The following is a 15,178-nucleotide window of genomic DNA, read 5'->3' on the forward strand; positions in this document are numbered from 1 at the left end:
GAAATTTTCAAGATCTTTTTATATTTGACACAGCGGGTAGCAGTAACTGACATTAGCACATCGCCTGTTTGAGATTCGTTATAAATACTAAACAAATATAAATAAATATATTGCAAATAGTATATATGTTATTGAATTATATTCTAATTTTTCCCACATTTGTTAATTCCTTCTTCGGCAGTAATAAGCCGTGCTTGTAATAAATGTACTTCAAACATTGTACATATGTGAGAATTATACTCACAGTTCTGGTGTAACCATTCTCAGAGCTTGAAACGGTGATAGACTCATCCGGGATACCACCATTGATCAATCCAAGATCGCCTATAGGTCTGCATTCCATAGTTGGAGCGAATCCAGGTTTGCATTTGCAAGTAAACGCACCAGGATTGTTGATGCACTCTGTGGAGGCTAGGTCGCATTGGCTCGATGCACACTCGTTTATATCTGTAGAAAATACGAAAGACGATATTAACCATTAGGGTTTAGGCTTAAAAGATGCTGCTATGAAACATACATTAGTTATGAAATCTAAGTCTAAATCAAAATATTTACAATCCTTACCTTCGCAAGTGGGTACATTATCGAACAGCTGATTGGGTCCACACTGTATGATATTCGACCCGGACAGTTTATAGCCTCTGTTGCATTGAACTCTAGCTTCGTCTCCATAAAAGTAGTCCTTGGTCGTGTCGACTACGAAACCGTTCTTGATCGTGGGTAGCAACGGACACTTTGCACCTACACGAGAAAGTATGGTCAAATAGCAAAGAGATATTGTGCAATCTGTTACAAAGAATCGAATACCCACGAGAACACGTTGGTACTTCGTCGGACCAGGTTCCATTGCTCATGCAGAGAATCACAGGATGTCCGCTTCTAACGTATCCTGGCTCACACTCGAATCGTACAATTGTTCCGTAACTTCGTCCACCTCCATTTAGGATAGTTATGTTGGAGTGCGGCGCTTCCGGAAGCGGAGAACACTGAGAGGCTATAGAGGGAATTAATTAATATTTGATATTTCTTCTTCTATATATACCTAATTTTTAGACTGTTCAAAGTTAATATTTTTAATTCTCCTGTTGCTTTACGGTATTCTTCTGTTTTTAACACTCAATTTCCAAATTGTTCAAAGTTGATAATATTCGAAACTTTAATTCTTTCTTAATAAATCTCTTTATGATATCGAGTCGCAGTCGTGGCAGGAATTAAGGTTCTTATTCGACAAAAGTAGCTTGTATTTACGAAAAATTTAAAGAAATGTGATTTATCGGATACAATACGTTATAAATTCTTTGGAAGATAGATTGCAGTTTTAGACTAGACTAGATTACAATTACTTCCCTGATACAAACTCTTAAAATTATTTACCTAAACAAGATGGCTTCTTCTCCCATCTTCCATCAGCCATGCACGAAATTTTCTCGGTAGGTCTACCAGATGGGAATGCGAAACCAGCGTAACATTGATAAGTAGCCAAACCGCGATAGGTAACATTAGAGGATCCAATGGAGAAACCATTGTCAATTTGCGGTACCGGTCCACAGTAAACTTCTTGACACTTGGGAATGTAGGTAACAGACCAGTTCCCTCCAGGAAGACACTCTGTGGTAATCTTCGCTTTACCAGTGGCAAATTCCTGGCCCAGGGGACAGGAGAACGTTACTGTTGTACCGAAAGCTGTGTCCCTGCTTGATGCTAATGCTCCTTCGCCGGACTGAAGCTGAGGACAATCTAAAAAGATTCGTAGATTATCGTATCAAACAGTATCGTAACTTTTATCGATCTTATACCAGTATGTTTTATTCCTTCTTGTGTCGTGACTCTACTAGCCTAATAATAAATAGTAGAAAATTTTCGTGATAAGACGACCAATACAAATAATTACGAGTAAAAACAGCCATCGTAATTATCTAGAAAATACCGTACAACCTTCTTCTCATTCGAATGTTACCTGCTGAGAACTCTGCTTGCCAGCCAGGACTGCTATGAAGAGCATCAGAGGTGAATCTAACCAACATTTCTCCGCTCTCAGCTGTCAAAGTGATCTTTGGTCTCGTGTTCGACGTGAACCCACTTCCAGGATGCAAACGGAGGCCATTAGTATTTGGGCCATCGTATATCTATCGAAAAAGTTAATCGGTTAATTATCAAAAGGTCTATTCTTTTCGAATCTCTTAAATAAGAACGATAATAATTATTTTCTCAAAGGAAAATCATTCTTAGTTACCTGGACAAAGTCAGTCTTATGAACGTTAAAGCTGATAAACTTCAGAGACAGCGGTCCTCCCTGAGGATTCTTCACCCTGTACAAGCACTCCTGGTTGTTAGGATAATCATTCAACCCGAAAGATGGCGACTGAACCGTTCCATTCCTAGCAATTATCGTAGCTTTACAGCCTTGAGTGTATCGAATGCTGAAGCCTCTTCTTGAGTCACCAAGACTAGTCTTGAGGTAGAGGTACAAGTTACTTCCAGTTGACATGATCACCGTAGGATTGTCTTCCGATTTGCCTGTTAGTCTGGCTATCGGTCTGCTCATTGGCGAGTCACCGTCTCTAATTAGAATGTAGTCCCGATTCATCTCGAGATCCAGATCTTCGATCTAGGAAGTAGAATTAATTACCGTTAATGAAAGATCGAGATGCAAAATCGAAATTTTTCTTCTCATTAGAAACTTAATTCTTTCTTTCTATTACGTACTTCGAGCGACATTATACGACCAGGTTGAGCTTGCAGAATGTACAGACATTCCAATCCTCCAGGATAATTCTGAGGATATCCTGGAGAGGTGAGGACCTGTCCTTGAGGAGTTGCTCGAAGAATTCCGCCGCAAGTTTGCGGTTCGGTTTTCCACGAAGCTCGGAAACCTTTCCTTTCCACCGACGAATCTGTGCTAAATTTGATGATCATGAAGTTCGAGGCGGATACGAATAGTTTGTTGGTGAGTTCTTGCTTGCCGGAGAGAGTCGCCAGGTTCACGGATTTTTCTTCTGTCCTACCACCGACCAGGATCTGTACTATGTCGAAGCTCTTTTCCGTTTCGAATTCTTGGAACTGAACAAAGAAGAAAAAAAGATAACTCGTTGACGTTAATAGAGTTCTCTTACGATTCTTTGATAAAGAGCGCAACCTGTATTTTTATTTGATATTCTTTACTGGCTATCGCGAGCATCGAAATAAAAGAAGAATATCAACATGAGAGTTAAAACGGGGGTCTTGTACCTGTAACAGGATATTATGGCCTTGAGGGCCTTCCAAGGTCCACTTGCAGTTGCTGAGGGGTGCATATTTGTGCGGATAATTAGGGCTCTCGACCACGTCGCCACTGCTGGCCATATAAAACTGGCAATTAGCCGGACAATCTATTTCGTCCGAAAAATCACCGCAATCATCCTGTTTGTCACACTTAAACGCCGCGTTCACACACTTTCCGTTAGAACAGTGGAAAGAGCCTACGAAAATTCACGAATAATATTAACTATAAAGATGGATGATATCTTACGGTGATTAGTAGACCAGACCATGAATGTTTGCGCGTTTTATGGAATATTTAAATATACAAAAATATACTGAAATATACATCAAGTTCGAAACGATACGATAACATAAATCTAAGAAGTATAACGTTCGAAAATTTAAGGAATATCCAATGCAAATGATAAAATATAACATACATTTTTTTACGTTTTCCACTTTAATTTCCGTTTTCTCAATTTATATTCAATTACGTGTATTCCATTTATATAATTTCAAAACTATCGTTTGCCAAGTTAGAAATTATGAATTGGCAATTTTCATCACTGCGGTAGGTCTGGTATTAAAAGATCGAGTAAATTTCTCAATTTCTCAAAGATATGAATTTATTATATTATAAACATTCACAGTCAGGCGATTAGGGTTGTGCGAGGTCGTGGAGAAATGATTACCTGCCGGGCAGGCGTTGGCACGGCACATGAAAGGAAGCAACGATTCGCACGTGGTCAGCTCCCACGTTTGTCGGTCATCCGTCAACGCGACGTCCACGCATTCACCTGATTGCGGATTCGGCTGCTTCGACGCCCAGAAACCTGAATACCAAAGCTGTTCAGGCCCACTGTCCTTCTCGTTCGATGGAATTTCGGGGAAACGCGAGGCGCTCGATGAAATGGCCAGGAATTTAAGAAAATTGGTCTAACTTTTGCCATTTTTTTCAATTGCACTCGTGATAGTGTTATTATCTCAAGGAATTTGTTAGAGAACTTTCTACGAAAACGAAGCAAACGACTTTAAATATCGCGTCTTTTTCTATAATTCGTTGGCAAATTTACAGGGTTGTATTACATTTTAAAATAATTTTTCATTACCAAATTTTGGAATCGACCTCTGATATTATTTCAACTTGCGCGTGTATATTCGTCTAATTTATGTTTCATTTGAAAATTATTGTTTTCTAAGTCGTAGTTTCTTGGTATACTCGAAATAGAGAATTTTACAATTCTTTTGGCAGTCTACCTTCCAATGTCAAATACAATTATGTGACGCGATAATTTTCGATATCCGTGGAACATCGAAAAGAAAAATCGTGGATTTTATGGAACGTAGAAATCGAAAACCGAATTTACTGGTAAGAAGCGACAGAATTCGCGTTATATGAGGATAGTTGGAGGAACAGCTAAAGAAAAGAAAATGTTATGCAAATATATAATACGCCAGACGAGTAAATTGCAGCTTGCACCTGAGCAGACGTAAAAGCGACGGTATCTGGGCATTGTTGTGGGAAAAGTGTGTCTTCGTGTCGTATACACGATGCAGTTCCGCGTTTCCGTGACCCCGATGAAAACCGGCCTGCACGTGTGTTCGATCGTTAGAAGGACGTCAATTCCAGAGCAAACTATCGTTGCCTTGACTCGTCATATTTTCCCAGTGTGCTCTTCGATTAAGACGTACGTAAATTCACATATCAAATTTCACAATTCTTATTTTCGATACAACTAGTATTCCAAATACGTATATTTAGAAATATATGCACAATATACTAGTTGTGCCAAAAATAAGACCGCTGTAAAATTTTATACGTGTATTTACGAAGATATGAATTAAAATAATAATATTAAAAAATATATATGGTATTCTGAATATATAGAAGTATTAGATAGATCACAAGTATTAGAATCTACCGTTTAATCGTATTTATTGAAAAATTCCAACAAATTTTTCTTAATTCAACGATCTATATCGTAAGGCACACGTGATACGAATTGAGTAACAGATTTATAATGAGACAATTAGAAAACATAATGGCAATGCGAAGCGTGTAATGTGCGTGAAATACCAATAGGTGTGCTGATACTTATGGCCGCCATTGGATAACGAAAAACATTTTTTCGGTTCATCTATGATCGTACGTCTTAACGATCTCGTCTTCGAATAACGATGGCGCCAAGGAAGATTTAAGAGTCAGAGGTGGAGATGCGTGGAAAGTCGAGCGAAGCGTGATTTTACAAACCGGCGTATTGGGAGACGAGCATTCCAGCGGCCGACTCGAGCGTGTTGGTTCGTAAATCGTCGAGGGAGGCCAGGCCAAGCCAGTAACGATCCAAATGCCGGCCGATCATGCTCGCGGACATGTTGTTCTCGCTGTACGACTCCACCACCATCAGTTCGCTGCCGTACCTGTAATCGCATCAATTCGTCCATCTCTTGCTTCGTTCTAGCGTGTAATGACGCGGTTACACAGGCATTCACCGAGTTTCCTCGCGATGCTCCGTTTTATTTTCTTTCCTCTGTTCTCATTCCTCGTTTCGCAACGTCGACGCGTACGAGTACATAAATGGACATGCATCGAGTCATTCGATAGAAGATTTCGCGGCAAGTTTGATCGAGTGTCTGACGTGTTTGGTACCGAGGATTTTCATGCATTTGTTATTTATGTAAAATTTTGAGTCAATTTAAAGAAATCTCTACGTAAATTCTCGATAACTGTACACGGATCGGAGTTTTGTTACCTACGACGCTGTAGGTACAGAATCGATCAAATAATAATTGGTAATACAATAATTCGCAGATTTGTCTATCTTCGCGGATTACCAACGAATTTTCATCGATGCACGTGAGACGTTTCAATAGCGAATAAATTTTTTTATGCACAAGAAACGTAGAAATCGTTATCTTGAATTATTAAAGCCAGTAGCACCGAGAGAAATACGATGAAAAGGCTATTGACAATTGATCCACTTACCTCCTGCATAATTCCGCTGCCTTTTCCCAAGAGTGCCTGATGTTGAAGAATTTGTAACAATGTATACCTTTCAGTTCCCATCCTGTGCAAGAAAAATATCAAGTTATATTTCTCTTTACACGATCGTGCCACATGGCACACAATAACAGAACAAAATTTGTCCTACTCCGAAATTTAGTAGAATAGTGGACGAGTTCAACCTTTTTCCCCCTGTTTTCTCTATTTATCATACTCAGAGGACGTTCATAGTCAGCATCTAACGACCACGAATTTACATTACATTTATTAAATCTATCCCATATCGCAAACCTGTATATCGCGTCAAAAATATTACCTCACCATTAAACAATCAACTATTCCTATCATGGCTTCTACGATAAGCGTCCTAATATTTTCGCGAACCATTGTACCATTGTCTGATCGATTTACGAGCGAAGAGGTGAAACTTTCGGTACAGGTTCGACGCAGGAAACGCGGTTAACCGGTGACCTGTACAGACAGGGACGGACATAACGACCTCGATCGTTTTTAATGCGATTCAGCGGTGTGTGAGCACCGAGAGTCAAAGGTAGGTCGCTGGGTAAGCGGGTAACACATTACAGAAGAGATTCGCCGAGTCGGCTGAAACGTTTCTCGTGCGCTCGTGTTCTTCACCTTTCGATTCTCGAGCATCGGATTTTTTACGAATTTGAATATTTCCGATTTTCAACAAATTCAACGAGTGTTTGACTTATTAACTCGTCGATCGTTGTTCCGTGTATTTGATACGGTATCACTCTATTATTACTTTATTATTACTAAATAGCATAATTAAATATAACGAAATTTTACAACGAAGTATAATTGCACGTACAAATAGCGTGGTTGATCGAGCGATTCGAAGATATTGATTGAGATTGTCGTAGGTATTTAACGATAGTTTCTGCGTTCAAAAGATTTCTCAAAGGTTTCTCGATGCCGGCTTGCGTTAGACTCACGGAGAAATACTCGATGCCGGCCTTCCTTTCTTTTAAAAGGTCAAACGGCCATGTTTATACCGACCATGCGGTTCTCCTCGCGACTATTAGCATTTCTTGATTGAAACAAGGCATGCGATATATTTTCCCTGGTACGAACGTTCGCAAATCGTCGTGGAATGTATTAAACGAAAGATCTGTGTACGGGATTGTTAACGCTGTCTCCAAAAATATCGCAATCGATCTGTCCCTTTTTTAATCGTTGCTTTCTCTTCTCCTCCTGTTTAACGTTCTCTTTTTCTCTCTTCCTTAAGCAATATTGTAAAATGTAACGATCCATTAGGTCCAAAGATATATATGTATGACACGGCTACGAATTTTGATAAAAAAACAATATCATCCGACCATTATCAATCCAACAAACAACATTTCCGAGAAGATGACAAAAATGTACATTTAATCCCAAAAGCAAGTACGAGGATAACCATATTGAATCTTAAAATTAATCCTCTAGAGGAAGAAAAACTTTGATGGAACCGTATTTTCCTCGTTTGTTAATATTAATATCGATATTCGGCTTACTGGAATAGATTTTACATTCATACTGTCATACAGATTCTGCTAAATAACTCAACAATCTTAATCCTGAAAGGAAAAGAAGGTCCGTATCTTCGTCACGACGATGATCTTAGGCCTTCGATAAATTTTTTTCGCATCGCGATTCAAAGATCGCAGGACGAATTATTCAGGCCCTCGATGATCGAGCATGGTTCCAAGGCCTTGGAGCAGGGTCAGCGAGCTGAAATAAAGTTATTTTCGAAGCTCGAGGAATTCTTGCATCCGAAAGCGGTAGATTCGTGTTCGCCGGCACAGGTCCGGCTCGATCGAACATGAAACGTCTCGAGCTCACGCGACAGAACACGGTTAACGATCAAGTAGCTTCATACTTGTACGTGCAACCTACTTAATTGCGCTGCCAGTAACGAGGAAAAGTGGAGCAACGTTGCGAATGGCCGAACTCTTATCCTCATTGTCCCTCGCGTGATTTATTCGCCGTACGCGTCTCGCTTTCGTATTCCTCCTCAAATTTTTTTTTAAAAGAACAACCAAGTTGTGCAACGTTGTGCAGTTCGATCGTGGAAAGATTAAGGTTTCAGGAGTAAGAAAGGAGAAAGCACAAGTACGAGAAGAGCTTCAGAGTGTCGAGGCTCGGCTATTTCGAATTACGAGAACGAGAAAGATTTTGATATACGACTAGGAAAAGATATTTTGATTTATTTCATTCTTTATTGAGATCATCGAAGAAAGAAATACTTTGGTTTCTATTCGAAATGATACTGCAAGTGCATCATGCTAGGTAAAGAATGTATCTGATGGCAACCATTAGCACTAGTAGAGTTTTCCAAAAAGCAGTATGAAATTGCTACGAGAGCAAGGGGAGGAAATAAGAAGACAAGAAAGAAAGCTTGTTCGATCGAGAAATATATCTTTGTTACCTTTTTAGAAGAAAAAGGATAAATAAGAATGAAGTAAGAATTAATAGAAAAATTCTAATCGTTGAAATATTCCGTTTAATGATTGTTATAATCGTTCGCGCGTGTGCGTTTAAAACTAAAAAAGTAATACGTAAGGATATACTCTGCTATTTCAATATATCCCTGTACTGTCTTTACACGTTTCGCCTTTCTGCTTCGATCGTTTCGTTAACGTCAACTGTATCGTGATTATTGAGACAATAATTACACAAATTGCGCAAGTATTTGTTTTCACAATTTGTTACTTAATAACGCAATATTTACCGACAAATTTAAGATGACACGCTACTTCGATGTTCAAAATTCTTAACATATTCGAACGTTTCCGACTCAATTTTACAAAACCTAATAAAATAACGGAACGATATTAACGTTATAATTAACGTATAACAATATTTTATAATATTGATAAAGATAATATTAATTTATAATATAAATTACGTTAAGTTTTCTATTTTCACGAAGCCTATTTTCACCTGCCTTCCCTTTAAAATAAAAAGCGAAATTCTGGCAGATTCGTGGCCACATAATAGGGACCCTACGCCTTAAAAAATTTTGAAGCACAACCTGGTCCACGAGTTTAGTAGTCTACCTGGCCAGGTATAGGACCACCAGGTGCGACCTTTTCAAGGTGACCGATAGTCTGGCCATCAGCCAGGAATTACTTGCTTTAGAAATCGATGATATCGAGAAGTGTTTTTTTAAAGTTACTCACCGTTCGGACAGGTGAAGACATTTGTGGTAGGAACCTGTAACAAAGAAACATAGTAACGCGTTAAAAACGCTTTACGGCGTAGTAACTCAAAGCACTCGACCACTTTAGCCTCCTTTCGTCCCGATAAAGCGACAGCAATTTAAAGTGAAATAAATTTTAAGCTTTCTTATAGAAGTCGTAAGTGTAGTTTCTTGCACTTAGGCTTTCGATATAAAAGCGTATATGAATTTTTGAACGTGCATGCGTGTATGAAGGTAAAAGGATTCATCAAGGTCGTTGGTTGATTTTTTAAGCATTCAATTTATTACTAAACCATTTTGATATTGAAGTTAAGATATCTTCGGCGAATTCAGTCGATCGTTTAATATCCGAGCGGCTCGATTTTTCTTGAAATTATCTTTATATATAGTTTTATGGACAGAGTAGTTGATAAAGTATATAATGAATTCTGTAGATGTTAAATGAGAAATTTGGAGAAAAGTGAAATGCGGCTAAAATACGTCAATCGGTAATTTTTCGTTATTCCTATAAGTTTCGGCATAGTGCTAAACAAATAAATTGAATAAAGTGGATAAATAAATAAGTAAATAATTAAACATCCTATCGGTATATACACAGACATCTAAAATAGTTTATCTTCTTGTTACCTCTGTAACTTTATCGAACATAAACGCAACATAGAACTAAAATTGCAATCGTAACAGTATTTAAAACCAGGAAATCTCCACAGAATCGTCTCTTATTCACCCAATTCCCATCAATATCGATTCGATCCATCTAACGTCACACGTAACAGTATGGACGCATCCGTATCTACACCGTACAGATTTCTCTAACAGAAAAAAGCAATATTTCACACATACCGAATCTAGTAACTCGCTACAATTCCACTTGACGAATGACGAAACCCGAGGACGTTCGTGCCTGAGAACGTGGGATAAAAGTTTTGAATCGAAGCCGGAAGAGCGCGGGAAATACGAGTTACGACGTTGATTGCATAAAAGGACGAGGATGTCGCGACTATTCTACCATACACGAAGAGGAAAGTTCTTCTTATTCGTTGGATTTCTCAAAGAGAGATATTTCCATATTTACCATATATATTGTAAGTTGACAATTTAAGAGTAAAGAAAGGAGAAAAGCAGAGAAGAAAGGGGTGGAAAATAAGGAAGGGTAGAAAATGACAGGATTTCTCATTTTCCCATGCCTTTGTTTAAATTTTGTTTTGCTTAGAAGAATTAAGGCAACGTGTAGCGTTAAAAACTACTGGATGATATTTCCGAAATCTGAAAGAGTGTGTAAGAAGTTTTTGAAAGTTTTTAAAACACAGAAACCTTTAAAAAAAGAAAAAATTACGTTGACTCAGACGGCCTGGTATGCGAACGACGTCAGTAAGAATAGGGTAGCAGATGGAGGGTTTGGAGTCTCGACTTAAAACCTAATCTATTTTTGTTTCTGCTCGATCTAGAATTCGAGCAGAAATTTCTAATTACTAGACGTACTAAACTTTAATCGATTAGATAAACTATACGAACATAGATAAGATACGTCTAACAATTTCTGCAAACTTTAATTAACCCTAAGAAATTGCAATTAATCCGACAGACGCGAAATCTTTTTATAAATATTTTGAAATAGACGCATCTTAAAGCTTGTCGACAAATGGAATAAATTATCGACGTCCCTAGAATTCTTGAGAAATCGAGCCGAGGTAATACGCGAGACCCCTGTATATCTATCCGCAGTAAAAGAAAATAAGGAAAATCTTACAAAGAGAAATTTCTCGTTCTTCTTATGTTTCCTCGTTTCTCTCTTTTTTTTTTCTTTTTTATTATTTGTCTAAGGCTACATGCACGTCCTAAGGATATCAGTGACCACCCAGTGAGAAGGCTCGCTGAGACAGAACGTACTTAAACTAAGTAGTACCGAGCGCAATATCTTTCGGAGAATCAAGCGGTTCCTGTATTTTTCTTACGCGAGTCTTTCGTTATTTAAAAGTTGTACGAGTACGCATCGAATGGCGCGGATTCGCAGCAGCGAATGGAGATAGAATAGCATTGTTATTCCACTGGAGAAAGTGAAGGAGGCCAATCTAGCGGAGGATCTGTTGGTTTTGCGCTCATCTTCGCCGGAAAGCGGCACCGTGGTTCGTACGTAGAATACGACCGTGAGTTCTCGCGAGTTTTCTTCGCGTACCAGAATATCAGTGACATAACGGTGTGCTGCATTCCTTCAAGGTGCGACGCGAGGCACTCGTGAGAGGAGAAACGGAGGCCGATGGAATTCCACGCGGCCAGCCAACGATCACTGGTATTCGATGCGTCAACGGATCTTTCCATTTTTTCTTCCTCTCGTTTGTAGGATTTTGACGAAACGTTGCGTTTATTTCGGTGAATTTTATTCCTTTCTCTTTGATTTTCATCTTCATTTCGATCATCTCACGTGTAAAACTTTCTTCGACGAATAACGATCGAATTTATCGTCTCGAGCACCGAGACGATAAAAGATAATAATACAGCGATGCTCGCAGGTAGATACTAGGACACTTTGATCGATCTGCGTGGTGTTAAAAAACACGAACTAACGAGCTAATAATCGCAGACAATGAATACTTGCTATTTCCATTTAGAATCGACAGATGTGTACATACGCTATGAAATATAAAGCGATTATTTAGAATATCATCGTTGGTATGTCAAAGTTAAGAGCGTTTAGTAGTTTTCGATATCAATTCGGAAAAATCTTCTCGATCTTATCCGCACCTTCGTAATTAAACGAGCCGAAGATACTGAATTTCTCGACTAACAAAATTCTACCGTATCCGACGCTTAGAGATATCGATCTTTTCTATTTTTATTTACTTTTAAAAGAACAGCTGCGATAAAAAATAAAACTCGTAATTGTTCGAAAGAAAAGGACACTTCGTTAACGCGGAGTACGAGATCCGTTCGATAGAATTGAAAAATTAGCGCGAAAATCAGTTATCTCACGCAGTTGGAAATACACGAAACGTTTTCCTGACGCGTTGACGCTTCCTATACTCAAAATGTTGCAACTGCGCACGGTTGGTAACATTGTTTGCGCTTCGGATAGGGCACACGCGTGTACACGCGGCCTGAAATTCACTTTCACCTCGCACACACACTCCACATTCAGGTGCCGAGCAAACGGCCAGCCAACGATGCCAACTCCTGTGGGGCTCGACATGCCAATTACTTCATAATCCTCGGCTCGATTTCTCAAGAATTCTACGCGAGTCGTTGTATAGTGAAACGAGGATCCTCGATGCCCTGCTGGCACACCAAGATGCCACGTTCAAACCGACAAATCTCCATTTAATCCTCGCGTGACGCCCTCGCGTTTGCGTGTGAATGAACGGCTCGAAGATTATACCTTAGACGTATCACTTTCCGAGTAACTTTTATAATACAAACTGAAAATATCGGTGGATATTGTTTTACGATAAGACCATAATTTAGCTTTTAATTTATTACGTTCTTCGATTTGAACGTTTTCTTCGAGAAACGACAGGTCTTCCTTTTTTTTTAGAACGCGGAACTACAACTGCAACGTGCAAAAATCAAAGTGGTTCTTACTTTGATCAAAGATGATCGATTTCAAACGTCATACGTTTAATTCGAATCTTTCATCTCGAACACGTCGTATACGAGGAATTTTATTTGACGGGAAAATTTCAAAAATTTAAACGATTTACGAAACGATGTTCTCGATAATTTTGAAGATACTTTTAGAATTTGATATTCGCGATGGATACTACGATGTATCCGATAAATGAAATTTCCCTCTCGTTAAATGTATAAGCGTATCGTAGTAAGGTAAATTGACAAGAACGAGATAGGCGATGAATTAAATTGTTAAAAATCACGTTGTGACTTCTCGACCCGATTTCGATCGCTCCATTATATTCACTTCGCACGACGGAATATGTTTATACGTAAGTAAGTGTGAAACAATGTAGACCGCGATGTCATCGAAAAGCCATAGCGGAATAATAATCGAGCGCTCACCTGAGACTCCGTTAGCTGAAGATGGCACAAGAGGACGGCGACCCACACGGCCGCCAATTCTCTTATCAGCATATTCCTGTAACAGAGAAGAAAAGAGTCTCGTTTGAACAAGCTGTTCATTAGCATCGACCGTTCATTAACATCGGGGAAAGAGAAGACGAGGGAGATGTGTTTGAGCAGTAACATGACTCGAGGACTATACGCAGACCTTGACACTTTCCAAATACAGTATTTGTATTTAAACGAGGTTGATCTCTTCGTGACACAAAAACTTTATTATAATTAGAAACCATTATGTAAATTTCTTCGTCTAAAAAACATATGGTAGAGTCTCCTGAGAATAATTAGAGAAAGTGAAACTAGTTTAATTAAATGCTCGCAAAAAGGTAATTTAACCTAGCAACAGAAATGTTCAGTCTCGACCAACAGTCAATGAAATAATTTTTCTGCCATGGATGTCTCTAATAATTCGAATTATCGATACTTAATTTTAGAATGTATCGTTTTACTTGATCTTCTGCATTTTACGTGGCAAAGAGCGTTATAATCTTATAGAACGGCGAATAAAACAGACCATGCTTTGGAACGAAGTATCCCGGCTTAAAAATATCGTTTGAGAGCGAAAGATCAGGTATAAGGATGAAACGAAACTGGTCAGTGTTAAATATTTAAATACAGAGTTCAGCGAGGCTCGTCGTTCGCCTACGGAATATGCGGCACATAAAGTCGCTCTATGTATAGGATGTACGCCGGTTCCCATAAAATTCCTTACGGTTTCTGCGGCTGAATTGTGGCACAGCAGTAGCATAGCCTGCCGCGTAATCGAGAAACGTGATAAATCTCCGCAGACATCGGATTATTATTTAATGACGTTTCATTTTGCCGGCCATCCTTGGATTCGAACGGGGTTAACGTCGTGTAGTCTGACGATAAGTGCGAGTAAATGGTCCTAGTATCGAACCAGTCTTCTTTAAGAAGTCGACAAAATGAATCAACGAAACGTCGGTTCTAGAGAACGATGACTACACCAGATTCCTGGTGAATCAAATAAACGAACACGATCATTCGATGAAATAAGAGTACTAAAGTAACGAAGAGGAAGACAGGGTAGAGAATTCAAAGTAATCACATCGAAGGTTTTACCATCGACCCAAAAATCCCCACCGAAATAATTCTACAGAGCGATAACTCTGTCAGATCGCCGCCGAATGCAAACGAACGAACGAACGAACGAAGCGCAGCAGGAGGCCAACGACTTGGATTTCTCCGTTGAATCCGCCACGTGAACGGGTGCGTTCGTCGCGAAGGAAGACACACGCTCCTCGGTGAATCCCCTTGGGAACCGTTATACCGCCACCGATAATCGACAGAGTCGCGGAGAGGTGAAGGTGGCAGCGTTTGACTCGGCTCGCTCGAGTCCGGCCAGATTTCCCGCAAGCGTAATCGTAATCTCGTGGCGTGGCCAGCCTAGACGATGCAGACTTCCTGTCGATTGCAGGTAACGGGTCTTCCGGCCCGGTCGACCGATCACAGCGTTCGTTCAGAGCCTACACAATCGCAGAAATATTCGTACGCTTCGAATGGCTGAACGCGATTGACACTTTTCTACGTTAGAAATTGCAAAATTGTCATCCATGCTGACGTATGTTGGAATAATTAAGCTTGGCTAATATTCCGTACTAATATTATCGTATTATATTCGCTATTGTTATATTTACACT

General features: G+C 39.4%; 2 protein-coding genes across 4 annotated transcripts in view; one reads left to right on the forward strand and one right to left on the reverse strand.

Moving 5' to 3' along the window:
- The window catches only part of LOC126874103 (neutral ceramidase), a 139,257-nt gene that overhangs the window by 24,363 nt on the left and 99,716 nt on the right, over window positions 1-15,178 (forward strand). The window lies entirely within an intron of this gene.
- LOC126874089 (sushi, von Willebrand factor type A, EGF and pentraxin domain-containing protein 1) overlaps window positions 1-15,178 on the reverse strand; it is a 50,386-nt gene that overhangs the window by 16,038 nt on the left and 19,170 nt on the right. For both annotated transcript variants that reach the window (XM_050635709.1, XM_050635707.1), the window contains exons 2-14: window positions 13,458-13,533; window positions 9,430-9,463; window positions 6,224-6,305; window positions 5,492-5,658; window positions 3,933-4,073; window positions 3,229-3,458; window positions 2,707-3,060; window positions 2,234-2,608; window positions 1,958-2,126; window positions 1,375-1,737; window positions 812-994; window positions 565-741; window positions 245-447 (exon numbers count right to left, since the gene is read on the reverse strand). In XM_050635709.1, the coding sequence (XP_050491666.1) occupies window positions 245-447; window positions 565-741; window positions 812-994; window positions 1,375-1,737; window positions 1,958-2,126; window positions 2,234-2,608; window positions 2,707-3,060; window positions 3,229-3,458; window positions 3,933-4,073; window positions 5,492-5,658; window positions 6,224-6,305; window positions 9,430-9,463; window positions 13,458-13,529 (2,550 nt within the window). In that variant the 5' untranslated portion in view covers window positions 13,530-13,533. The remainder of the gene's footprint in view (window positions 1-244; window positions 448-564; window positions 742-811; window positions 995-1,374; window positions 1,738-1,957; window positions 2,127-2,233; window positions 2,609-2,706; window positions 3,061-3,228; window positions 3,459-3,932; window positions 4,074-5,491; window positions 5,659-6,223; window positions 6,306-9,429; window positions 9,464-13,457; window positions 13,534-15,178) is intronic.

This window comes from Bombus huntii, chromosome 15 (assembly GCF_024542735.1).
Source record: "Bombus huntii isolate Logan2020A chromosome 15, iyBomHunt1.1, whole genome shotgun sequence".
NCBI classification, from domain to species: Eukaryota; Metazoa; Arthropoda; class Insecta; order Hymenoptera; family Apidae; genus Bombus; species Bombus huntii.